This window comes from Drosophila takahashii, chromosome 3L, assembly GCF_030179915.1.
Source record: "Drosophila takahashii strain IR98-3 E-12201 chromosome 3L, DtakHiC1v2, whole genome shotgun sequence".
NCBI classification, from domain to species: Eukaryota; Metazoa; Arthropoda; class Insecta; order Diptera; family Drosophilidae; genus Drosophila; species Drosophila takahashii.
Window position 1 is genome coordinate 2,186,591 of NC_091680.1, and position 26,581 is coordinate 2,213,171.

The following is a 26,581-nucleotide window of genomic DNA, read 5'->3' on the forward strand; positions in this document are numbered from 1 at the left end:
AAAGGGATGGGAAACACTTAATCAAATTAGTTCGAAACTATGGAGCGTAGCTCTTTTTTCCAGAAATGCAAATGCGGCGCAGTGTGAAAACGTGCGGTATTTATTTACCACCTGACAAAAGAAAATACCAACACGCCCCCGCACATACCGCAAACATATGTTTCGGTATTTTTTGTGTATTGGCACGCAGAATTCTCGGCTTGTTGTAGTTAGGTCACACACCGAAACAAATCGTTCGTAATTTTCATTTATTTTGCTCCGCTTTCCTCGCTGTTTTCACACCCACGGCTCGCGAAAAACCCCCTGGAATCGTTTGCCAAACATTGGCAAACATATTGTGTGCGTTCGCGGGCATAAATCACGCGAATCGGGCCATTCTTTTAGCCTCGAAATAAAAGACGACGTCAGTGGGCGACGCGACTGGCGTCAGGTGAAAAAAAAACGGGGAAACGAAGAAAAACTGATAATTGGAAATTGAAAAATTGGAATTGAACGGGTGCAGCGAAATTAAACGGAATTTGCAACTGTGAAAACGCTCGAAAGCGTGGAGAGTTGCATTTGAAAAAAGGTAATTAGCGTGCCAATTAAAAAGGAATTGCTCGTGTGTGTTTGTGTGTGTAAAAGTTGTTTTCCCTGAAATGGCAAGTTGTGAATTACCCGATTCGATGACGAAATAATTGAGTGTGTGTGCTGTGAATGTTTTTATTAATACATATATGTGTATTTACGATATATATGTATTTTTGCATTGATAAGCAAGGTGTGTCTGTGTGTGTGCGAAAGATAAGCTTCCTCTTTCTACACTCTCCAAAAGGTCGTCTTCGCATATGGTTTATATTTATTTTTGTTTTTGCTTCAAATTCAATTAACCCTCTGAAGCCACACAAAAAGTTTTCCGACCACCCACTCCCCCTCGTATTCAGCAACTCCCCTTTGCCCTCCATTTATCGCAATATGGCTTTTATTCGTCTTTCGCCACTCTTTTTGGAGACTCTTCTTCGACGTCGCTTGGAGACTTTGGCTTGGCCAATTTCTGTGTATCTCTCCGCCAACAGCAACTTGTTGTTGCTCTTCTTTGTGCAGCTGATTGTGTTTCATTTAGCCTTCTCCTCCTCTTCTTCTTTTGGCCATCTACTTCTGGGTTTCGTTTTGCGTACGCAAATACAAACGTTTAACATTTAACGCTTTTGCGTTGCTCACAAATTTCGAGTTCAACAATACGAGTATTATTAACTTTTGCACGAGTTCGTGACTCATTCGTTATCTCCGCCGTGATTTTCAGTCCCCTAATGGGAAACCCTTGTCAACGCCACTGAAATATTCACAATATTTAAAGTTTATGCTATATAGGGTATATATAATAATAGTTCACTAGTTTTAGTAACGTTTTTAGATCAATAAAGATCGAAAAGATAGCTTTAATTCTTAAAAAATTACCCATATTAAGATTATTATTACCCATATTGTTACTTAAATATTTATAAATGTTAAAAATGTTTTAGTATTTACAAGCTAAATAATGCTTTTATTCAAATCTATGACTAATTTCTATTATATTATTCCTTATCTCTAAATTTTGTTTATATTCCTAAAGGGAAAACCCCATAAATTTCATTACTAAACAATCCCTAGTGACGTTATAAAATTAAATATATGTACAATGTACATCCATATGCATTACACATAAAGCATATTACATATAACTTTGACATTTCCGCCATATGCTAATATATTTTGTTATAAATAAAAGTTTTATTTATCTAAAAATTGTTTCTTACAAAACAAATATGAAAAAATAACTGGAATTTTAACGGTTTCCTTTCTGTATTTCCACCCAATATTCTGTGACTCAGTTACAAGTTGCTATCTGATACTCTATAGAAATTTATAGCACTCCCAAAATATCTTATACCTGTATCTGTAGTACGAATTTTTGCACTGTATTATTCTTTTTTTCCTCCATATAACACTCTTATTATAGTGTTGTAATAGTGCTAAACACGGAACTTTTGGCCAGATTTCTTGATTTCTGTCATTTCACAGTGATATTGATTTCACGAGACTATCGTTTATAAAAACACGTGGTTTTCTTAACCCTATATCAACCCTACAACAGTGTTGAGTAAGGAACTTTGACATTTATTCCTGTTTGTCATTTTTGATTTTCTGCTACCAATTCATTCTTTTCACTTTGCCTGTCGCAGGGTCGAGACAACCAGATTTTTACAAGCTAAGAAAATAAGAGTTTCCTGTAGAGATGAAGTTGAATATTTCCTATCCAGTAACTGGCTGCCAGAAGCTCTTCGAGGTGGTGGACGAGCACAGGCTGCGTATTTTCTACGAGAAGCGAATGGGAGCCACCGTTCCGGCGGATCAATTGGGTGACGAGTGGCGGGGCTACATGCTCCGCATCGCTGGTGGCAACGACAAGCAGGGATTCCCCATGAAACAGGGCATCTTCAGCCAGCAGCGTGTCCGCCTGCTCCTGAAATCCGGTCAATCCTGTTATCGTGCCCGTCGCGATGGCGAAAGGAAGCGGAAGTCCGTTCGTGGCTGCATCGTTAATGCCAATATGTCTGTTTTGGCCTTGGTAATAGTTCACAAGGGAGAGGAGGACATTCCTGGACTAACGGACACCTTTAAACCCCGTCGTTTGGGTCCCAAACGGGCCAGCAAGATCCGCAAGCTGTACAATCTGTCCAAGGAGGACGATGTGCGTCGCTATGTGGTTCGTCGTCCTCTGCCCGAGAGGGATGGCAAGAAGGCCACCTCCAAGGCGCCGAAGATCCAGCGCCTGATCACCCCGGTTGTCCTGCAGCGCAAGAGGAAGATGCTCGCCGAGCGCAAGAAGCGGAGCACTGCCTCCAAGTTGGCCGCCGCTGAGTACGCCAAGCTGCTGTCGCTCCGCAAGAAGGAATCGAAGGCCAGACGCGAGTCGGATAAACGCCGTCGTTCGCTGTCCCAGCGCAGCTCCAAGTCATCGGTGAATTCATCCACTTCAGTCTAGGAATTGGGGAGAATTTCCCATCAATAAGCTACATTGAGGGTCTTAATAATTACTATAAAATAAAAAAGATTATAGATCTCTTTTGATATGATTTATGATTATAGTATTAATTCTTCAAGATTTGATGGTGTTGTTAGAAGCTTTTTTCTATGCATTTTGGATCTTTCTTTAAGGAATGGAAAAATGTAGATCTTTTATAATAATAAGTTCTTCGTGGAATTCTAGAAGATTGTCTTATGCAAGTCTCCTATCATCTTAGTGTTTCTAGGGAGTCGTATTCAATTATTTTTTCAAATATACCATATATATTTGCAATTTTCTTGACCGTACAGTTGATTATATTTTTACGCCTCATTAAAATGCTTTATAAAGTCGTTTCCATAAAAGTATAATCCGTTTATAATCTGTTTTCAACATAAAAGTGTATATATATTTCCCAGAACGCCTTATCGGATTTCCTAAGCCCCAATAGTCCACTTGAAATGCCACATGTTTCCGTTCTACCAAAACTTTTAGTTTAATTTCTTTGTACATAACCGTTCCAATGCACTTTTGGGCTATTTTCGTACAGCTAATTGGCTTCTCTGCTGCTGTCTCTTTATCTCCTCGAAAAGCTCTCCATTTCAAGATTATTTTTAAAGCTATTTGCGTCGCTTCCCAACCAGATGCACTCTATATAAACCGCCAGTGCCTCAAGAAACATCAAATATGTACTCTATTCTGCTTGCTTAATACTTAATACTTGTTTATTGATTGGTTGGCATTTCCCCAGGCGGGTGAAATCGATATGGAGCCGTTTGGAAGTGACCCTGAGACAAGGTGGCAGGTGTGGAGGTGGCCATAACTTTCCTTCTTGGCTGCGCCAGAGAGTCCATTATTAATATTGGATTGCGTGATGATCTAATGCGCGCGCCTCTGCTGTCCCGCTGCTCCTAAATCCCACCACCCCCTTTCCCCACCCACCGCCTACTCTTTTGTTTGTTTTTGTTTTTTAGCTGCCGCTCCACATTCTCTACTTTGTTTCTTTGCTGACCCAATTCGTCCAAACATTGTTGCAGTGTTGTCATAAAATTTTTGGAGCAACAAATCAGAGTTTTATTTACGGAAAACACATGTGTTTCTGTAAATTTATATTTAAATCTTATTGAAAAATTCTTTAAAAATAAAACTATTTAAAAATTGAATAACAAGTCATTTTTAAATTTTCACTAAAAGCATTTAATTGTTTTTATTGCCTAACAACAAATATTAATCTATATTTGTAATTATAATTATTCATTAGCTTATTATTCAACTTTTGCACATGACTGATTCACATATTTTCTTTGAACGTGTTGTTTTAAATTTATATAATCGCGAATGAATGGAAAGCAATGCAAATGTGATTAAAAATAAATATGCAGGAAATCTTAAAAATATAATATTAAAAAAAAAAGTCAATATAAAAAAGGTATATTTTTTATTAATTTTAGATTTAAGAAAATTTATTAATGATTTTAAAGGAACTAGATATAATAGAACATCTTAAAAAATATATAGAAATATAAACCTCCATTTAAAAATTGTCTATTTAATTTATTTAAAATATTACAAAATATATTTATGGTTTTAAAATAATTTAGATAATAATATAACAACTTAAAAATATTAAGAAATATTAAACTCTTTATAAGAAATGTCTTTTGAATTTTTTTTAAATATTAGAAAATATTTTTTATGATTTCAAAGCAACTATATAATAGCCAAAGGGTCAGCACAGCCATGCTGAAAATGGTTTTCGTGTCTCTGAGTAGAATGTCGTTTCTGTTTCCAGAGCAATTCGTTCGTGTGAAAGTCGAGACGAGAACGTAAATAGAGTTTTGCCTGCCTAGCTGTCTAGTGTCTACCCCGAGCATTTCATAATTCCTGCACCCAAAAACCGGGCTACACCCATTCTAATCCGACTTTCGTTTTGGATTCCCCATTGCAGCATGAGCACAACCGCCGCCAGTCTCATCGAGGCGGCTCTAAATGCCAGCGTTGGTAACAACGCCACCACAGCTACGACTTCGGGATCGCTAGAGGCCTCGACAGGGAAGACCAACTACGTGGTGGTGAACAAGATGAGCACGCCGCTGGATCCCCTGCTCCATGTGGGCGATGGCATCTTCCTGCAGACAAAGACCGCCCAGGTGCTGGCCGGTGTTTGTGTTTGGGCCGCCTTGTTTATCACCTGTCAACAGGTATGTGTCAACTAATCACTCATTTACCTGGCATATTTAATCCTCCTATTCTTTCACAGATCTACCAGCACCTGCGCTGGTACACGAATCCCCAGGAGCAGCGCTGGATCGTGCGCATCCTGTTCATCGTGCCCATCTACGCCACCTACTCCTGGATCAGTCTGCTCTTCTTCAACTCGGATAATGTTTATATTTACTTCTTCACGGTGCGCGATTGCTACGAAGGTGAGGCTACCTTTTAGGGTTCTTAAATGGCTATCAACTAATCGTTAACCTTAATCCCCAGCCTTTGTAATCTACAACTTCTTGTCGCTGTGCTACGAGTACCTGGGCGGCGAGGGCAACATCATGTCGGAGATTCGCGGCAAGCCCATCAAGACGTCGTGTTTGTACGGCACCTGCTGCCTGAAGGGCAAGACCTACACGATTGGCTTCCTGCGCTTCTGCAAGCAGGCCACTCTGCAGTTCTGCCTGGTCAAGCCGCTGGTGGCCTTCATCATCATCTTTCTGCAGGCCTTTGGGCACTACCACGATGGTGATTGGAGGTAATATAGGTCTTGGGTTTAATAGCCCAGGGTTATTGCAGATAAATGGTGTGCTATAAATTGTAGATATGGCGTAGGTGAAGTTGTGAAGCTATAATATTACGGAAAGAGTTGTTAATAGCAAACAAACATTGTTAAAAAATAGTCTTTACTTATACTTCTTTGTTAATCCCATACAAAATCGCAAATATGGAGTAGCTAAAGTTATGAACTTTGTATTTTATTAGTTAAAATTTAATTATAAGAAAGAGTAACTACAAAAGTACTCTTTACTCTTACTTCTTTGTTAATCCCACTAATACCTCTCCTTATCTCCTTTACAGCGCTGATGGCGGTTACATTTACATCACCATTATCTACAACATTTCCGTGTCGCTGGCGTTATATGGTCTCTATCTGTTCTACTTTGCCACCCGTGATCTGTTGACTCCATTCGAACCGGTTCTGAAGTTCTGCACCATCAAGTCGGTCATCTTCTTGTCCTTCTGGCAGGGCGTGGGTCTGGCCATCCTGGAGAAGGCCAACGTTATCTCGCCCATTGTGGACAGTGCGGGCACTGTCACCGTGGAACCCGGTACTGTCTCCGCCGGCTACCAGAACTTCTTCATCTGCATCGAAATGCTGTTCGCCGCCATCGCACTGCGCTATGCATTCCCCTATCAGGTTAGTTTCGTTCCGGAATGTCGTCGGAGTGGGCCAGAGATTTGACGGGTGGTATTTACTACTTTTTTGGTGATTAGATAGTGGCGGAATAAGTGCTTTTCTGGGTTATTTTCGGTGTTTATTAGGATAGATAGGTGAGGGGTTTTCATGTAATGATGAGTTGGCTGGAAAAATGTAGGTATTTAAAGTTTAAACTCAATTTTAAGTTAATAAAAACATAAAAAAAGTATATTTGAAAATCTTTTAGAAAAGTATTTTTAGGAAAAATAAAAAAGAACTATTTCTTTAAGACTGTTTTAATCTTAAAATACTTTTACATAGTTATTATTATAACTTTTTAAAACAGTAGTTTTAATAAGACAGATTATAATATATATTAGAAAGATTAGCCTATACATTTGATTTATTTTTATTTCATTAATATATTATATTATATTTATAGGTCTATGCACGCAGCTGCATCAGCGATGGACACGGACGATCTGTCACCATGCAGTCTATTTCCAGCAGTCTTAAGGTGAGCTTTTGAGACACTTTTATTAAGATTCCCTTAATCTAAACCTCCTCTCTCCCTCAGGAAACGATGAATCCCAAGGATATTATGACAGATGCTATTCACAACTTCCATCCGCAGTACCAGCAGTACACTCAGTACAGCTCAGGTTGGTCTTTTCCATCCACTTTCTCGACTTTTAAGCCCAAGATCTCTTTGTGCTCGTGTCTGTGGCATGTTTCGTTCTTTTTTCTTCGTGCCTGCTAAAAACTTATCTTATCTCCTGTGTTTCGTTGCTCTCATTTAATGCATTTCGATGCCTACTTTCATTCCATTATCGTTATGTTTTTCACACTTTTGTTTTTCTTTCTTGTTTTTCTTATCTTTTGCAGAAGTAACCTCGGCTCAGCGTTACGAAAAGCTCTAAATCTGAATATGAAAAGCAAAACTCTAGCGATGCTCGCTAATAAACACTAATTGCAATCACAATTCCAAGCGGGACGCGAACCGAAAACGAAGCAAACAAAAGTGTACTTATAGCCTTAGCTTAAAAAACCCCAACAAAGTATCCCCCGGAAACATGAAAAATACCCAAGAAAGCACACTCAGAGAGGAGATACGTACTAGGCCTAGTTACTTACTTACTCACTCCACAAACTGCTGAAAGCTGAACAGAAAATTGCCTTAGCCTGTCATTTGAGTTTAGGTACTTTTTTAGATGAGTTCCGCGCGCCGCCTCTATGTCTGTAATTCTGTATTTCCTACGTTTACACTCTACACACCTAAGTTTAAGCGTTTTTTAAAAAACAACTCTATTTAAAAGTTAGCTATTTACGGAAACGAACTATAATATTGTACAATATTATGTATTTGTAAACAAAGATTTTATTACCTGTACTGTATGCAATAGATTCTCTATTCAAGCGGTCTTCAAGTTAGATTCCCCCTCAGCATTTATTTACGTATTTCCGTTTCGCTCAAAGATACCAAAAAAACAAAGTTTTTCTTTCTTTTATTTTGATTTCCCCGTTTTGACAACATCTTTTTTTTTTGTGATAAGCTCTCGTCGTGCTTCTATTTACTTCTGTTTGTAAATGTTTAAACTTTAAACCAATTGTATAAAATATCTAAAATATCTAGCAATAAATGTACGATAAGCTTGACAACTGTTTGCCTTGCCTCGTTTTCTTCGTTGCATGTTTATATTGGCCTCATTCTAACTTTATATCATACCTATGCCTTGATTAAGAACTTTTGATTTTTTGTATTCAATTTTTATTATTTTTAAAATTTGTTAAAGAATTGGGATCTATTTTTATACTCTTTAAAGTGGTTTTATATATTATTGTTAATAGAAAGATGGTCTTTTAGATAATTTTTTTAGTACTATAATTTTTTCGGGTTTTATAAACTATTTTAAAATTAATTCAATTTCAAATAATAAAATTTAAATCTTTATCTTAAATGTTTGTACGGTTTCTAATCAAATTTGTCTCCGAAAAGATCTTAAAAAAAGTTTTTTATTGCGTTGTAGTTTTTATACTATTTTAAACTAATTAAGATCTTAATCAAGGTATACGTATTGCAAGCATGGCATGATCTAATGACCCCTGTACATAGATATAGTCCCTCGATCCGTGTGACCCGGTATGATTAAGCCCATGTTCCCACTCCACTAACCCGCAAACAGGTGGCAAGAACTCGCGCGGCATTCGCGTCTCCAGCTACGATCCCGATGACCCGAGCTCGGGAGCAGGAAATGGAACCATGCAGGCATCACAGCCCACAAGCGGGGGATACAATGCGGTGGCCACTGGACCAGGAAACGGAGGCAACGGCGGCAGCAACTGCATGGCCTCCAAGACGCTGGGCAACCAGCGGAAGTTCCAGCCCGGCGGTCAGCGAGTGGCGACCATCAGCCAGAACTACAACGAGAAGACCATGCTGCTGAGCAGCGATGATGAGTACCAGTAGAGCGGCGGAGGATGGTTGACCATTCCATCTAATTGTTAACAAACTTCAGTCTTTCGTTTGGATCCGAATTTGCTGATTCTGTCGCTTGTACAATAATCTTAAGTAGCCGAGCAGCATATAGAGCAGCATTACAACCTATTAGGCAATTAAAGAGATATATAAAGATATATCTTGTAAAGTAGGCGGGTGGTATGGATGGTATAAAATGCAATATATAGATAATTCAGGGTTTTACTTTACTAAAAAAAAGGATTTAATTTTAAATTTATTTTAACTTTTAACTATAAAGAACTGAGAACCAATCTATCTACACTAATATAAACGTATGCCTATTTTAAACGGCAAGTTGAAACGGCAGCACAAACGGTTTGACATAGAAATCTAAAAACTAAAACCGAAATTCCGCAATAATTTTAATAACCAGATATCAGTTTATTTTCCCCCTAGAAATATCTATAGAATACATTTACCATCCATAAACCTTGAATACAACTTAATCTGCGCAAAGATATTTTGTAATTTTACACCGCATATGATTTGATTCGATTCCATTTCATTTCACTTCTCTCTTGTGTACATTTGTCAGACAATTTTATTGTAAAGCGAACCAAAAAAAATGAATAGAAATCAAAACAAATAGCGAACAAAACCGAACTGCAAATGCACTTCTTGCGTCTCACGAACCGTCTACAGGCTGCTTCAACAATAAACCGCGGGCAAAAGCTGAGGAAAATCTACACAGAAATATATTTATAAGCCAAGGCTAATTTTTAAAAGCAAACTTAACACAATACACATAGCTAACCTATAGCGAATTCGTTAGTTGAATGAATGAGAGACCAGGTCCAGAATCCAAAATCCAGATTCCAGTTAAATAGGATTAGGATCCTTTCCGGACTCGAGATGCGAGATGTATAAAAGTATTTTACCCTGTACAGAGAAAGTGAAGTATTCCACAATATTGGCCACTAACCGAAAAAGCAGTCGAGAGCAGTATTTTGATAATTAGCCAGGCTTCCCATCAAAAATACGAGTGTGTGTCTGGACCAACGGAGTGAGCGGAAAAGCCGGAAATCCATAGGAAAAGTCAAATTATGTATAATTATCGGGGGCAACCGGTGAAGGAAAACGGAAAACCAAAGCAGTAACGTTTTTATGTACATTTTTTCGTTAATAATATGAAATGAGAATAAAATAAATGTCATAAAGTACTCTAAATCCATTTATGTATATAATATTTAAAGTGTTTTATTGCCATCGAACTTGGAAGTTTCTTTCTGTATACTTCTCTTATATATGCTTTAGCAACATTTTTTAATCATAAATGTTATATATAACATATCATGGGATTTTCGCAAACGTTATCAGCGGAAGTAATGTGTAAGATTATGAGTTATGCCCGTAAATTCCGGAGAACATGTAAATATTCTTGGGAAATAACCCTTATTCTTATCGCAACTGACCGCTGCCTATAAAAAGCAGTACATACGCTAAAACTCGGATAAGTTTAGTTCAGTCTTCGTCTGCGCTGTCTCGCATATTTAAAGCAATGATCTCGAGATCCTTAAAGTTTTTCCTGCCTTTTTTGGTTCTGGCGGTGGTTATTACAAGTGCTTATGCTAAAAAGGATTTAAGGTTACGTCAAAGGAAAGTGCTTTCCAAGGATCTAGCTGAAGGATGTCCCGTTGGAGGTCCTAGTGGAATTTACAAAATAAAACCCCTGGGATTGAAGTCCTTCAAAGTTCCCTGCTCCGTGGAGGGTTGGATGACTATCCAAAAACGCTTCGACGGTTCCGAGAACTTTGATCGATCGTGGCAGGACTATAAGGATGGATTCGGAAATTTATTAGGGGAGTTCTTCATCGGACTGGAGAAACTTCACTTGATGACCAAGTCACGACCTCACGAGCTATACATTAAACTCGGGATGGTCAATGGATCCACCAGCTATGCTCTCTACGATCATTTCGAAATTGGCAACGAGACGGAATCGTATGTGCTGAAATCACTGGGAGCATATAGTGGAACAGCTGGAGACTCCCTGAGCTACCATCTGAACCAAAAGTTCACCACCATTGATAGGGATAATGACAATCACAAGGATAATTGCGCTCAATATAGTTCTGGCGGTTGGTGGTACAAAGCTTGTTCTGTCAGGTAAATAATTTACAAATGTTTAACATATTTAGTGGAAATTATTATAACACTTTAAATTACAGCACGCTTAATGGAAAATTCCATAAAGACGGTCGAATTAAAAGTGAAAGAAATGGTCACTTGTATCTCAATGGAATTTATTGGACTTCCTGGCAACAATTTGATTATTGGATCTCACTTACCTCTGTTAAAATGATGATTAGACCCAAATTTTAGTTGTAAGTTGTATGCAATTCATACTGTGAATTGAGCAAATGTTTTATTTATATATGCTAAAAACAAAAGCGAATAAAACTATTTATTTATTCTTTTCTAAAAAAAATAAAGCAATTCGTCTAATCAATTTTTTTTTCGAAGGTCGGAATAATTCTTTTGAAAATCCTGTTTATTTAATTTTCCGTAATTAGGACCTTAAAAAAACGTAGAGAAGAAAACTTTGTAAGCTTCGAGCGTACTGTGTTACCCAAATTGTTAGATTTATGTGTAAGCTATTTATTTATAGGTTCATCACATACTTCCAAATGTATTTCCTTTATTAAGGACACTTTGGGATTGCAATCTTATCAATGATTAACTGGGTTTGCAGTTGGAACATTGCGTCATTGGGTCAAATTAATTACCCTTTGGCAAAACAAAAGCCAAGAACTCCACTTCAGTTGGTCAAAATGACCGACTGGGTCGGTTGGCTATTGAAGGCATTCTACTATTATGGACACCTGATCGGTTTGGGTAATTTTGAGATTAACTGGCGGACAGGTCGAGTCCTTACGACCCCAAGGAGCACCATTTATGCCATCGTGGTTAACGTCCTCATCTTTATTGTCCTGGTTGCGCAACTCTCCAAGCGAACTGATCCCAATGTTTTCTTTGGAAAAACAAACAAGCTTCATCATTATGTTATCGTCGTTATGGTCGCGCTGAGAATAGCTTCAGGTTGTTAACTATATTAGTATATATCAGGGGTGCTCAGAACTTCCTTAAGACTTGCCTAAAGTGCGGACAGCGACACACAGAAGAATCGACGTGTGCCCAATGCAAAATGGGCTTGTAACCGCACTTCTGAGCACCTCTGTACTATAAATTTACAATTTTTTTAGGTGGATTTTCTTATTGAGAATTAGAATTTTTCAGGACTTTCCACCGTTCTCAATCGATGGCGTCAGCGGGCCAAATTGATGCGATTGGCCAGAAAAGTGCTGCGACTTTTTGAGGAAAAACCGCAGGTGAAGGGAATGTCTCGCTGGGGCATTCTTATCAAGGTCATCATATCCACGGTGACTGATCTCGTGCAAATAGCCATCGCCTGGGATGCAGTGGGTCGTCTGGACTCGAATCAATCTGTAGGAATGACCTTGAACTTTTGGATGTCGGCCATTATTAACTTGGCCATATCGCAGCATTATTTGGTAGCCCTCTTCGTTCGAGCCTATTATCATCTGCTCAACACGGAATTGCGACAGGTGATCGACGAGAGCAGAAAGTTGAGCTATCTGCCTTTTAGAAAGGGGTCCTTCATGACCAGGTGCTGTTCCCTGGCGGATCAGGTGGATAATATAGCTAGGCTCCAGTCTGAACTGCAATCCATTGTCACCCAGTTGAATGAGGTCGTTGGAATCCAAGGACTGATGGTCTACAGTGGTTACTACATATTCTCAATTGCTACTTCTTACCTCACCTATAGTGTCCTCAAAAATGGTCCCGAAAATCTACAGTTGTCTATCCCAGCTGTCATATTGGCCTTCAGTTGGTGTTTCTTCTTTTATCTGGATGCCATGATCAATCTGTTTATTATGCTGAATCTTCAAGATGATCACAAGGTAATGTTATGTCTTCTGGAGGAGAGAACACTGTTTGCTTCCCGTTTGGATGTTCGTTTGGAGGAATCCGTAAGATTGTTTTTAATTCATGTGATTACCAAATTACTAAACATTTTTCCCTTCAGTTTGAAAGCATTCAATTGCAGCTGATACGAAACCCCTTCAAAATTGAAATATTGAAACTATTCTGCATTGATCGCAGTTCAACTACCGCCATGTTTGGATCCCTAATAACGAATTCCATATTTCTCATTCAATATGACATGGAATACTTTTGAGTTGCAGTGTCCATTTTAAAATAAATAATTATTGGGAAAAACTGAATGATTTAGGTACTAAAAAAATATGAATAATAAAATACATTATCTGCCAAAAAAATTACCCGGGGTTCTTATCTCGATTGAGATTTGTCTGTTTAGATCGCAAGTATGCTTAATTCTTGTTCAGTCTTGATTTTAATTCAGACAGTGCCTTACATATTTAACACAATGAAATCGAAATTGTTGGTGATTTTTTTGCCGCTTTTGATTTTTGAAGTGCTTCTTTTAACCAGTGCATGCCCACCACCACCATTTCTAAAGTTCAATTGTGATGAAAGTTGTACCGAGTTTCTCAATAATTTAATCGGTCGTTTTGTAAATTACTCAGAGACTGCTGAAAACTTGCAGATTCAGCTAATGAATGAATCAATAAATTCGAAAGACTTGCGGATTCAATTAAATATAACCAACGATGAGCTCAAGAGCCAAAAAGCCTTAGTGAAATCAATGAACGAAACAATTCAGAACTTGGAAAGTCGGCTACCTAAAGAAACTGATCAACTGAGGATAATTAATGGAGCAAATGGATGTCCCTATTTCGGTTTAGGTGGCATTTATAAAGCAAAACTAAAAGGATTAGAGGACTTCGAAGTTCCCTGCCCCAAATCTGGTTGGATGACCATTCAAAAACGTTACGATGGTTCTGAGAACTTTGATCGTTCATGGGAGGATTACAGGAATGGGTTCGGAAAAGTGACAAGAGAGTTTTTTTTGGGGCTGGAGAAAATACACTTGATGACCAAGTCACAACCTCACGAACTTTTCATTGAACTCACGATGGTTAATGGATCCACCAGCCACGCCCTTTACGATTATTTCGAAATTGGCAACGAGACAGAATCGTATGTGCTGAAATCACTTGGAAAATACAGTGGAACAGCTGGGGATTCCCTGGTCCACCATCTGAACCAAAAGTTCACAACATTTGATAGAGACAATGATAAAGCCACATATAATTGTGCTGGTGGTGAATTTGGAGGCTGGTGGTACAACAACTGTGCTGAAAGGTAAAATAGAAAAGAAATTAAACTTTTCAGAAAGGTTTTAAAAATTTTGATTGTTGCAGCACGCTCAATGGAAAATACTATAGAAGTGGCATCGTACAAACAACACATCGAAATGGAATATACTGGACTTCTTTTACTTCCTGGACCTATATAAAGTTCTTAACTTCTGCTGAAATGATGATTAGGCCCAGGCTAGATTGAATTTTGTTTTTTTTTATTTGTAAGTCATTTAAATGTATAAATATATAGCAATTGAAGGGGAATAAAAAAATGTATAGTATTTTTTTTTGTTTTTTTTTTATAATTGTAATGTTTTGTAATATTATATTATAAAAGAATTTACCTACCTATGGTATATTTAAAAAAATGGGGTTTTTATTTGATTTGTTGAACTAATTAGGTATCTCCCAAATATTATCAGGGAAAGAAGGCAACTTAATCTAAATGAGTAATGAGTAATCATTCTTAAAAAAACCACTTTTGACTAAATTATTTTTTTAAAATATTATTTCTGATATAATCACAAATCACCAAATAAACCCTTCTTGGTTCTTATCTGGAGAGAGCTTTACGTATATAAACCGCACATATGCATGGGCATAATTTAGTTTACTTCTAATTCTTCGTTAAAACAATGAAGTCAAATTTCTTGGAGATTTTCTTTCGTTCTTGGCTATTGAGGTCCTTCTCCCTACTAGTGCAGGCTCCGAAGAATCTGTTTCATCTGTTGCAGTGTCCATTTAATAAATTTGATAATAAAGAATTATTAAGAAAAATTTAGGTACTAAAAAAATTAATAATAAAAGACTTTATCTCCCAAAAAAAACCCACCCGGTGTTCTTATCTCGAGTGAGATTTGTCTGTATAGATCGCAAGTATGCTCAATTTTTGTTCAGTCTTGATTTTAATTCAGCCGGTGCCTAACACATATAACACAATGAAATGGAAAGTCTTTATGATTTTTTGCCCGTTTTTGATTTTTGAAATAGTACTTCTTACCAGTGCATGCCCACCACCACCATTTCTAAAGTTCAATTGTGATAAAAGTTGTACCGAGTTTCTCAATAATTTAATCGGTCGATTTGTGAATTACTCAGAGACTACTGAAAACTTGCAAATTCAGCTAATGAATGAATCAATAAATTCGAAAGACTTGCGGATTCAATTAAATATAACCAACGATGAGCTCAAGAGCCAAAAAGCCTTAGTGAAATCAATGAACGAAACAATTCAGAACTTGGAAAGTCGGCTACTTAAAGAAACTGATCAACTGAGGATAATTAATGGAACAAACGGATGTCCCGATTTCGGTTCAGGTGGCATTTATAAAGCAAAACTAAATGGATTACAAGACTTCGAAGTTCCCTGCTTCGAGAACGGTTGGATGACCATTCAAAAACGTTACGATGGTTCCGAGAACTTTGATCGTTCATGGGAGGATTACAAGGATGGGTTTGGAAAAGTCACGAGAGAGTTCTTTTTGGGCCTGGAAAAAATACACTTGATAACCAAGGCACGACCTCACGAACTTTACATTATACTCGGGATGTTTAATGAATCTACCAGCTACGCTCACTACGATCATTTCGAAATCGGCAACGAGACGGAATCGTTTGTCCTTAAATCACTGGGAAAATATGAGGGAACAGCTGGGGATTCCCTGAGCTATCATCTGAAGCAAAAGTTCACCACATTTGATAGAGACAATGACCAAAACATCTTAAATTGTGCTGATGAAGAGTTTGGAGGTTGGTGGTACAAGAAGTGTGCTGACAGGTAAAAAATATTCAAATTTCACTTTTAAAAGATTGTCCTTTTATTTCTGATTATTACAGCATGCTCAATGGAAAATACTATAGAAATGGTATCGTACCCGAAATACCACTAAATGGAATATATTGGACTTCCTGGCAAAACGGCAATTACACGATATCCCTAACATCTGTTGAAATGATGATTAGGCCCACATTTGATTGAATTTTGTTTGTTTTTTTTGTAAGTTATTTAAATGTATAAATATAAAAGAATTGAAGGGGAATAAAAAACATAATACATAGTAGTAATTAAATTTATTAACATCGAGTTTTCAGTTGCTCTGTTGAACTGATTTGGTCTCTCCCACATGTTATCAGCGAAAGAAGTCAACTTAATCTAAATGAGTAATGCTTAATCATTCTTTAAAAAAACCACTTTTGCCTTAATTATTTTTGTCAAATTTTATTTCAGAAAAAAAAAGATTATCTCGCAGGTTTTTTTTTTCAAAAATTCGTCAGTTTTGCAGATATTTTTGAGATATTTTTGGCTCTTATCTAGAGAGGGCTTTGCGTATATAAGCCGCACATATGCCAAAGCTGAATTTAGTTTACTTCCAAGTCTTAGTCAGCACAATGAAGTCGATATTCCTGGAGATTTTCTTGTCGTTCTTGGCTTTTGAGGTCCTTCTTTTTACCAGTGCAAGCTCCGAAGAATCTATTTTAAGATTCAATTGCGATGAAGACTGTACCAGGATGCTCAACGCTTTTATCACACATGCTGTAAAATACACTGAAACTGCTGAGGATTTGAGGATTCAGTTAAATGTAACTGATGAAAAACTGAAGAACGAAACAGAAATTACTGAATACTTGTGGATACAATTAAATGCAACAATTGAAGAGCTCCAGAGCAAAGAAATCTTAGTGAATTCCATGAACCAAACTATTCAGAAGTTGGAAAGACGTCTGGCTGAAGAAACTGATCCATTGTTGATCCTTAATGGAACAAATGGATGTCCCGTTGAAGGTCCAAGTGATATTTATAAGGCAAAATTGCAGGGTTTACCAGCTTTTGAAGTTCCCTGCTCCGAAGAAGGTTGGATGACCATTCAAAAGCGTTCCGATGGTTCCGAGAATTTTGATCGATCATGGGAGGATTACAAGGATGGGTTTGGAAAAGTCACAAGAGAGTTCTTTATCGGGCTGGAAAAACTCTATTTGCTGACCAATTCGGCACCCCATGAACTTTACATTAAAATCGGAAGATCTGGTGGATCTTCAAGTAGCGCCACTTTTGATAATTTCCAAATTGGCAATGAGACGGAATCGTATGTGCTGAAATCACTGGGTGTATTTAATGGTACTTCCGGAGATTTCTTTACAACCAGCATGAACCAAAAGTTCTCCACTTTTGATAGGCCTGGCGATTACAATATGTGCTCTACGAATGATCAAGGTGGTTGGTGGACCAATGATTGTGGTTATAGGTAAGCGAATTTGAATTGAAATTTTAATTTATATAGTTTAATTTTCAACTTGAACTTACAGCTCACTCAATGGAAAATACAATCGAAATGAAAGAAATGGACTTATTTGGAATTCTTGGCAGAATGGCGACTACACGACCTCTATTACCTCTGTTGAAATGATGATTAGGCCCAAAGTTTAATGGGCTTTCCTTTATTTTATCCTAAAAAAATGTTGTATTTATAAATAATCAAACATAATATAAACAAATATCTCAATGCTTCTAAGCTTTGGTAGTTTTTTTTATTGTTATTTATTTAGAATGTTCAAGTTCCATTAAATCGTTATTTTATAGAATACCCTCAATGTTGCCAACTAATTGATTATCCAAGTTATGTACCGTGGTTGAAATCTTCGCTGTTTAGATATCGATGTTGTTAATCGATATTGTTTCTGTTAAACGGTCACCCTAGTCCATCTATCGCTGTTTCTATCAATGCCTGGCCATCTCTAGTCAAAAAACTCGACCATTGAAAACGCTCGCGTTTTTCGTCGCGACGTTTTTATTTTTAAAAAAGAAAACCGAAGGAAATCCAAACAATTGGCCAGCAAAAAGGCTCCCTTCGAACGCGTTTTAAACCAAAAGCCAATTGGCGAAATTAGCGGCGGACAAGTGACAGCGAGTAATTCAGAAAAGGAGAGAAACAGGCACGCGAAAAAACGAAGAAAATCGAAGTTGTGTGCGGAAAACCAGTTTCCTTTTTGCCAGGCCAGCAAAAACAAGCCGAAAAGCCTGTCGTCCAGTTTTGGACTCGAAATCCAAAGAAATGTCAATGAAAGTGTCGTGCTATAAAGCTAATTAATCAAAAAATATGAAAAACAAGATTTTCCCCCTGCGATTTCCTGCGAACCGAGCTTGTTTTAACTTGGCCAACTAAAAAAAACGTAAGTACAAGCCAAGTATACACACACGAACTTGTATTTGTAAATTGCGCGTTGTTGTTGTTGTTTTCGTGTGGGTTTTCGCCTTTATTTCGCCTCCTTTTTAGCCGCCTCTGCAGTTGTATAGGTGTGTTGTGCAAAAGGCAGGTAGAAAAGAAACGGTTGATAAAGCAGAAAAAAGTCAAGGGCAGGCGTGAAAAAAGTCTATTTTTAGAAGCCTTTGTGGCTAATTTTAACCGCTATATCATTTAATTCAGCCCCCATAAAATTATAAGAAACATTTTATATAATTGATGGAAAAGAGCTTGAGATTACCAGGGAAAAATCAATAAATCAGCGCCGCTGCAGCTGTGTTTTCATCCTTTGCATGTGTATGCGTGGGCTGTTTTGGAGCCGCCGGGCGTAATTGGGGTAGGAATCGGACTCTCTCTCTCTCTAGCCTTCGCCATTCCCCACTCCGCTTTGATCCTTTTTCCCACTCTCTCTCCTTCTCTCTTTTACACACACTACGCCGTCTTACGTTATCTGTGTGAGCCGCAAAACAACAAATAAGCCGCTATAAAAAACGCGTATTTTGGCGCCCCTCTCTCTCTCCCCCAAAACTGCATTTCTCCCTGCAAATAAGAAAAATCAATAGAGGGAAAAACCCCCATCAAGAGCTGTGAAAATAACAGTCATCTAAGGCCAAATGCAAACATGGCATCAAAAGTTATTAACCCAATTTGCATATGTGAGAGCATCTCCTCGAAAAAAATAATAATAAAAAAAGAAAAAAATACTTTAGACCAGAGTTAATCAATCAAACCAACAGGGAATTCTGCGAACCGCAATTATTATGACTCAGTCAAAATTCAAATGGCAAATACCAACAGCTGTCTGCGTTTAAATTTATACGTTTAGCTAACACACTTGGGTTTTCTGTTTTCTGGACCCCAGACCAAAAGTTTTCTATATTGTTTGGATTATAAGCTGAAAAAAACAGAAGCGTGGGCATTCCGATTTGGCCAAAAGTCAAGTGGTGGCTAATGTACTTAAGGGGCTTACTATGCGTCACTCCTCTAGTGCAGTTCTTATCCTTATCTTAAGCAGATATTATTGTATACCATCTATATATAAAAAGGGGTTCCTCAAGTTTACTGGAAAACCAATATTACCATGATATCACTTTGTATGAAGCGGAATCTCTTTATGATTTCCCTAATCATTTCTGGGAAATTGGGTTGCCGAATTTTTTCTATTTTTAGGGGTTCGTAAATTTAGCGCCTCGTCGCGTCTACTCACAAATCGATCAATTATATTTTTTGCGTGTGAATTTCTGCACATCGGAAGTCGGTATTACGGATATCATAATCATATCAGGGCGCCAGTTACGACAGATTGTTTATGTTTACTTATCATAAATATGAAAATTCCGACGTTATCTTATTATGAATGATTAACTAAACAGGTGGTGAATTATGGTATAAGAAAGGTTGGAACTTTATCATGGGGAGAAGACAACAAAAAACATTTTCAAATTGAAATTAAAAAAAAAATTATACACTAAAACCAATAAGTCATAGTAGACGACCTAAAACCGATATTAGGAACTCAAAGCTAACTTGTTACAAATAAATTAATCAAGTAGGCTGTGGCTTTTAACTGTCAATCGAATTCCTACCTGACTGTGACTGGGTTAATATTATTCAGTTTATTCCTGGAGCCCGAACAAGCAACATCTCCAGAACTGAGCTCCAAATTCTCGGTTTTTTTCGGTTAACCTACAAAATGAACGTTTTTCGGCTAGTTTTAAGAAAAAAGTGAAACAATTTATAAGTCATATTTAACACGGCGGTTCTTCCATCACAATGCAGTACAATACAATACAATACAGTACATTACAATACAATACATAATAATATAATTCGATGCAATTCCGATACGACTCGGTAAGATGTTTCATCTATAGCCCATAGTTATAGCCATTGTAATAAATAAGCCTTCAGGATTTTAGTTTTCCACACTTAAAGGACAGGTGGCACTTGATTTACACACAATGAAATGAAATCGTAACACACACATGGTTCTCAAAGAATGGTAACTAAGATTGTAACTTATTTAAATTGAAAGTAACTGAATTTCCTTAGTTTAAAAATCAATTACTCAAGAATTGGCATCTCTGGTGTTCACTGGTATACACATTTAAGTCCCTCAAAACCATATGGACAACACTGGTTCAGGATATAATGAATGAATTTTATGAAGATGGTCGCACAGCACAACCTGGCAAATAATATAAATTTTGTTAATAATAATAAACTACACTTTTACACTTAAACCGATTGTTTTTATATGCAGACTGCAAATAAAAGCTGATGGAATAAAATTTAAATAGTAAATTGTATTTATGCTAATGGTGGGCAGAAATCGTCATGGTAATTGGTCTATAAGAGAAATATCTGCTAAAAAAGCTTAAAATTAAATATAGGTTGGTCCAAGAATTTAATTCATGGTTCCCCTTAACTAGTGACCACTGTATGGCACATGAGCTCATTTCCACCACTGACCTAGAATTCGTTTTCCCTCTAATTCTCTTTATCCACACTGTAATTTACAACAATTTGCAATGGTCGCTAAAGCCAAAGCCTCACTTTGTAGCTCACTTATTTTAATTGTCGCATTTATTTCGACCACACATGGTTTTCTTCTCAGTGTGTGTGCGAGCGAGATGCCAAAGGCATGACGCCATATTGCGTGCTCAAGAATGAGAGGGGGGTGGAAAGAGATAGATATATATTTTGGAGTGGGAGAGGAATGTGGATGGGGGAGCAAACAGCTGACACTTGACTCTCCGCAGCAAATTGCAATTACAAATGTTTTTTACCGTTAGGGCGGCGTCGCAACCGCATGTATGTACGTAAATTTATGCGCTACCGACTAATTTTTCTTCCCATTTCCATTTTCATTAGTAAAAGAGAAGACAGAAGCGGAAAATGGGCAAAAACAAATGCAAAACAAATTTTTCAATTAGTTAATCAGTTACGAGTCTTAACAGCTGTGGGTGTATGGGTGTGTGTGTTTGTGTGGGGTGTCACATCAGCGGTACTAAAATACCGAGCTCAAAAGATATGGAAAAAGTGCGGCCCTTTTATAATCACTTCGACTTGCACGCTGCGATGAACTCACAGCCAAGGTTGAGATTTTAAGCCCAAAAATGGATTTTAATTGCCAATAACTTCCGAATTACCAAACTTCATATTACTCAAACTGTTTTTTTTCCAAATATTATTCTTAAAATGTTTTATATTTCAAACAATTTGGTCAGAAGTAAATTGTAAAACTGGTTCAGAAATTATTTATATACTTATATTTCTAATAATAGGACGGATTTTTCTACTCTTTACCTAGTTGTGCGTGAATTCTATAGTACTTTAATTCTTCTATTTTTAAATACTTTGTGGCTAACCACCATTATTTGAATGAGTGCTGTAAATAAATGCTTACCCACACAAAAAAAGAGATAAGCTGCTCTTGGGCAACCCAAAAATATCGGTTGCAGGCAATGTTTACTGTGCCCTCACCTACATTTCCCATGTGGTTGCAGGCCGTGTTTGTACTGTATTTGTTCGGCATTAGTATTTGCCGAGTTTCCAAGTTTCCACGTTCGCCGGCCTCGTGTTTGTTTGCTTTTGTTTGTTGCCTTTCGTTTGTTTGTGTGAAAGTGAGTCAAATGTGAGATATGCTTTCCTAGGCACGGGTCTAAATTCCCATTTCCATTCCCCAATCTCCGAGTACGAACGAACCCCCATTTCTACCATTAGTTTCTGCCTTATCAGCAGGGTCTTCTGTCTGTTGTTTTGTGGCGTACTTTTCCATTGAACATTTAATGGTCGACCTGCAGCCGATTTAATTATTGAATTTATTGCTGTTCCAACGTCTGCAACGAATTTGGTACACTAAAAAATAAATGCTGAGTAATAAAATGAATTGGAAACACTTTCAGATTTACATTTTCAGTCAGAGAAAAACCAAAAATTCAGGGGTTTTTTCTTGCTTCGAAAAAAAGAAAGGAAATATTTCAAGATTGTAATATTTGCAAATTATTATTCACAAGCAAATTGTTTAACAATTGTTTGAAAAAAATATTTATCAAGAGATTTTTGATTTTAAGAAAATATTTTGAAAACCAAATAAATTTTTAGTGTTATTCATAGAGCGAATTACAATGATATTTCAAGAATTCAATTTTTTAAAATACAAACTCATGAAAAATTACAAAAATATTTCAAGTATTTTATTCTAGTGATAAATACATAATTAAAGTAAACAAGATAATTTAATTCTCTTCACCCTTTCTGCTCATTATTTTGAAATTCATCAGTGGGCAAACTTAATTAGCTGAATGGCTCACATGTTGCAAATTAATTTGAGATATGCACTGGCAACCTCCGCCTTAATTGTTTACAGATTAGTTTCAGCTGGGTGTGGCTATGTCTCTATGGCTCTATATATTCCATGCCAAGTTGGTTTTGGCGGGTGTGAACAATTAGCCGGGTTTCTCGGTGGGAGAATGCGAATGCTTGGCAAAAGTGTCACGCAAGTTGGGCATTATAATCGGGGGGGTTATGGAGGATTATGCCAATGGAGGAGGCTCATCACGTTCGACTGACTGACTGCCCAGATGCTAATCGCCTGAGTTTGAGAGCTATTTTTGGGCACGCTTTGTTTACGTTTGGCCCGAGGCATTTTTTTAGTGGGCGTAGCTTTTTTTTGGTTCCAATATTTTGCCAATTTCAAGGTGTTAATAAGGTATAAGGTGGCGTGGGGGTCTGAGGTCAACCCCCAGTGCCATGGGAATATTCTGTACTACACACATTCCATAAATTGGCCTCAATTAGGAGGCTGCTGTGTGTATAAATTATGCAACAGCAACAGCAGCAGCACATCAATCAGTTCATAAATCAATCATATTCCCTCGACTTCTCTCGCAAAACTTACAGCCAATTAAGCCAATCAAAATGGGAGTCTCGATGTGACCAAAACTCAATAAAACTCAATATGGCCATAAAATATGATTTATGTGGCAATCAAATGAGACGAAAAATGCAATTCCCCCCCAAAAAACGAATAACCTTCGACACCTTTGATTTTGCGCAACACGAAAATCAATTTTCAATTTGCATGCTCAAAACCCAAAAAACAAAATAGAAAAATAATTTCAAAGTGTTTTTCGCGTGCAAAATTATGCAAATTAGACAAGTCAACAGAGAAGAAGAAAAAAAACGGCAGTGCAAAGAGAAACCGAAATTCCACTTAAGGCCAAAAACAATGGGGGTTTCTTCTAGCACCCTTTGGATGCGCTTCGCAGAGCAATTGAACTACTCAAATACCCCCGAATCAGCTGACGTAGCACTTATCGATTATTTTCGACAATTTCAATTACGAAATAATCCGCTTGGGGGGTCACACGTTGCAGTCGCTGCGAAAACTGCAACGAGAATCGAAAACTGCCAACTTTAACCAGTTTAAATTGCTATAAAAATTCGGTTTTTTATTTCCTAATTTCTGTTTTTAGTTTTATTTACATAATCATTGAGTTATGGCATATTATTCAAAAATTGTTTTGATTTTACTTTAAACATTTTTTCGCTTACAGTCATAAATTCAGTCATTATTTTGTAAGATTGTATTTATTTCCGGGTGTTAACTTTTTGGTAATTTAAAACTGTGTTTATTACCTGGATTAATATTACTACACAGTAAAAAAGTTTAAATCCTTTAAGAGATAATCTTATGACTAATCATATGATTAATTTAAAAAATATTTACATTTCAAATCCCTTACAAAATCTATAAATATGATTCTTCCCTTTCGTAATAAATATACATAAATCATATCTAATAAAAACTGGTCATTACAGAAACTAGTTAATAATACCTTGTAAGGGCACTCCCCCAATCAATTTCTTGGCATTAAAATCCCCATCGAACACCGCAAATCAACTTACAATTAATTCAACATGGCAATGTCCTCCAAGCGATGTTTTGATCATCAATAAAACCTCCCTCGAATAATCCATTTGGCGGCACGACAAAAATGATTTTCAGCTCTCGTCGATTCGATGGCTTTTGGTCATTTACCTTTCGGCGCTGCGTGAGTCCATCCCATACCTCTCACTTGGAACCCAGTCCCCCCAAAAACCCGAACAAATCAAGATAAATTGTTAATAGCCAAAGTTCTACTTTTGCGGATCCAAAAAGAGGGGGTTATTTGGCATTGGCCCGGGATTTTCGAGGGATATAATAAACGTGTCGAGCGTCGCGTTTTCTGTGTCACTTTGCATATGATTCATGCGGCTTTTCTTTTGCGTGAGGTGTCTGTTTTATAATTTTTGAGGGTGTTTATACTAAGAGAAGGGTTGTATATTGGAAAATGCAGAAACATACTATAGTACTATACATTTGTATATTACCTGGTGTGTTAATATCCAAACCCTGGCAGAAACACGTACACTAGGGCTGGTCGATTCTAAGCCATATTGTCGAACATACTTATGGTCTAAAATGATGTTTGACCCCCCCCAAACGCGAATGAAAAATACAGCTTTTTTTGAGGAAAATATCATAGTAGTCAGCTCAGATGTATTATTAAATTTAAAATAAAAATTTGAAATTGATATTCAGTACTATAAATGTGCTGACTACTATGATATTTTTCTCAAAAAAAACAGTATTTTTCATTCGCGTTTGGGGGGGGTCAAACATCATTTTAGACCATAAGTATGTTCGCCAATATGGCTTAGAATCCTTTAAAGATTACGTTCCCCCTATACGATTTTTGGGGTCCCAAATCGACCCACCCTAACGTACACAGAGAAAATTATCAAAAGTTTTAGGTGCTAAATAAGGGGTGAAACATTTTAAAAAGTAAAACGATTCATAGTTATTTATTTTACTTTGCATTTTTAAAACGTTTTCATTTTTATTTTTAAAACGTTTTTATATGAAAACGGCACCTAAAACGTTGCATAATTTTCTCTGTGTATTTACCAAGTAAAAATCAAAACATAATTTTTATAAATTTCCATTAAAATTGAAAAGTATTTACTAAAAGAAGCTCCAATTTGATTTTGTTAAAATATACATTTTAAATGGGTTCTGAATTGTAACCTTACAATTTGAATAATTTGTGTTCTGTCTTCTATATATATAAAACTCTCCCCAATATTTAAGGTAATATATCAATGTAGAACCCAAATCAGTAAAGCTACAATGTCCATATTATTACCAAATATTCTTGCCAAAGTGTAGGTTTTTTATAAGAATTTATTCGGCCCCAAGTGACCCCAAAAAGCTCCAAATAAATATATTTTCAAGACTATGATATTATATTCCTCCATTTTTTGCTACTTTAAAATGAAATTCATATTAAATCAATTTTATTAAAATCCAGATCAAGGGAAAATAGTTCCTCCACCCCTTTTCACTCTCTCTCTCTATTTTTCCGCCCAGCTTTTCTTTTTCCTCATTTTGGTCAGTGGCATATCTCCATTTGGCGTGACTTTCTTTCCACATCAGTTTCGGGCATGGAAATTTGTCAACTGGTCGCTTTATTTGATCTGTTTCTGCTTATGTACGCTCGTGTGTTTATTTGTCGCCCTGAGCGATCGCTTTATTGTACAATTGTGCGGCTTACAACATAATTTGCCAAATGTGATTAGCAAATTATGGACATGGACGGCGCAGTGGAGCCCCAGAGCTCAGAGCTCGCTTTCAATTCAACGCTTCGTTTAACTGAAGCAAATTGAAAGCTTGGCAGCAGCGGCAGCAACAATAACAATAACAGTTGAAAAAAAGAGCAGACATGAACTAGCAACAATTACAGAAAATTGAAAAGTATACATACGGTTTTGTGGCAATAAAAATAAAAATTGGCCATTATAGCGCGAGTTCATTGACTTTCTTTTTTTTGTTTTTAGCTGTGGCACATTTCTGATGCCCCCGAGCGAAAAGTTCTTTTCGATTCGGTTGGTTATTATATTTACTGGCATTAGAACCCCGTAACATACACAGATCTATTGTCACCGGTCTTTGAAAGGCGATCTGTCGATGCGATGTCGTCATTATTGCGTGGGTTCCATCGCTTGGCTTTGTGGGGCCTTTTTGAGCTCTCTTTAGCTTACCTACTACGTATTTTGTTTAATTAGACTGTGTAATTATTCATTACACACTGT

The 26,581-nt window shown here is 37.0% G+C and overlaps 8 protein-coding genes and 1 long non-coding RNA gene across 11 annotated transcripts in view; all 9 read left to right on the plus strand.

The window, feature by feature from the left end:
- The first annotated feature begins 425 nt into the window (after positions 1-425).
- On the plus strand, positions 426-3,090 carry LOC108055179 (small ribosomal subunit protein eS6-like). Its single transcript, XM_017138445.3, has 2 exons — positions 426-568; positions 2,205-3,090. Exon 2 carries the CDS (start codon positions 2,258-2,260, stop codon positions 3,005-3,007), a length of 750 nt encoding a protein of 249 aa, XP_016993934.2. The 5' UTR covers positions 426-568; positions 2,205-2,257; the 3' UTR covers positions 3,008-3,090.
- Positions 428-10,130, plus strand: Tmep (Transmembrane endosomal protein). 2 transcript variants are annotated; one of them, XM_017138443.3, is made up of 8 exons: positions 428-568; positions 4,977-5,229; positions 5,289-5,454; positions 5,516-5,774; positions 6,098-6,437; positions 6,880-6,954; positions 7,015-7,099; positions 8,621-10,130. In XM_017138443.3, exons 2-8 carry the CDS (start codon positions 4,978-4,980, stop codon positions 8,902-8,904), a joined length of 1,461 nt encoding a protein of 486 aa, XP_016993932.2. In that variant the 5' UTR covers positions 428-568; position 4,977; the 3' UTR covers positions 8,905-10,130. The 2 variants fall into 2 exon arrangements, with proteins under 2 accessions (XP_016993932.2, XP_070070709.1); XM_070214608.1 differs by lacking the exon at positions 8,621-10,130 and adding an exon at positions 7,323-8,101.
- A 282-nt stretch (positions 10,131-10,412) lies between these two features.
- On the plus strand, positions 10,413-11,277 carry LOC108055135 (fibrinogen-like protein 1). The gene is made up of 2 exons (XM_017138363.3): positions 10,413-11,061; positions 11,124-11,277. Exons 1-2 carry the CDS (start codon positions 10,454-10,456, stop codon positions 11,275-11,277), a joined length of 762 nt encoding a protein of 253 aa, XP_016993852.2. The 5' UTR covers positions 10,413-10,453.
- A 449-nt stretch (positions 11,278-11,726) lies between these two features.
- On the plus strand, positions 11,727-13,156 carry LOC108055140 (putative gustatory receptor 36a). The gene is made up of 3 exons (XM_017138369.2): positions 11,727-11,994; positions 12,193-12,947; positions 13,004-13,156. The coding sequence occupies exons 1-3, from the start codon at positions 11,727-11,729 to the stop codon at positions 13,154-13,156; spliced, it is 1,176 nt and encodes a 391-aa protein (XP_016993858.2).
- A 489-nt stretch (positions 13,157-13,645) lies between these two features.
- On the plus strand, positions 13,646-14,406 carry LOC108055126 (fibrinogen-like protein 1). Its single transcript, XM_017138354.2, has 2 exons — positions 13,646-14,205; positions 14,265-14,406. The coding sequence occupies exons 1-2, from the start codon at positions 13,646-13,648 to the stop codon at positions 14,404-14,406; spliced, it is 702 nt and encodes a 233-aa protein (XP_016993843.2).
- A 748-nt stretch (positions 14,407-15,154) lies between these two features.
- LOC108055125 (fibrinogen-like protein 1) lies at positions 15,155-16,195 on the plus strand. Its single transcript, XM_017138353.3, has 2 exons — positions 15,155-15,981; positions 16,041-16,195. The coding sequence occupies exons 1-2, from the start codon at positions 15,161-15,163 to the stop codon at positions 16,180-16,182; spliced, it is 963 nt and encodes a 320-aa protein (XP_016993842.3). The 5' UTR covers positions 15,155-15,160; the 3' UTR covers positions 16,183-16,195.
- A 397-nt stretch (positions 16,196-16,592) lies between these two features.
- LOC108055124 (fibroleukin-like) lies at positions 16,593-17,608 on the plus strand. Its single transcript, XM_070214387.1, has 3 exons — positions 16,593-17,319; positions 17,378-17,446; positions 17,508-17,608. The coding sequence occupies exons 1-3, from the start codon at positions 16,593-16,595 to the stop codon at positions 17,606-17,608; spliced, it is 897 nt and encodes a 298-aa protein (XP_070070488.1).
- Positions 17,609-17,915: 307 nt separating this feature from the next.
- LOC108055146 (serine-rich adhesin for platelets) overlaps positions 17,916-26,581 on the plus strand; it is a 30,964-nt gene continuing 22,298 nt past the window's right edge. The window contains exon 1 of the mRNA XM_044394348.2: positions 17,916-18,371. The gene's annotated coding sequence lies outside the window, so the exon portion shown is untranslated. The remainder of the gene's footprint in view (positions 18,372-26,581) is intronic.
- Positions 20,046-20,691, plus strand: LOC138912988 (uncharacterized). Of its 2 annotated transcripts, none has more exons than XR_011418551.1 (3): positions 20,046-20,296; positions 20,354-20,444; positions 20,516-20,691. It is a non-coding gene; the product is annotated as an uncharacterized lncRNA (long non-coding RNA). The 2 variants fall into 2 exon arrangements; XR_011418550.1 differs by having other exon boundaries at positions 20,048-20,296; positions 20,495-20,683.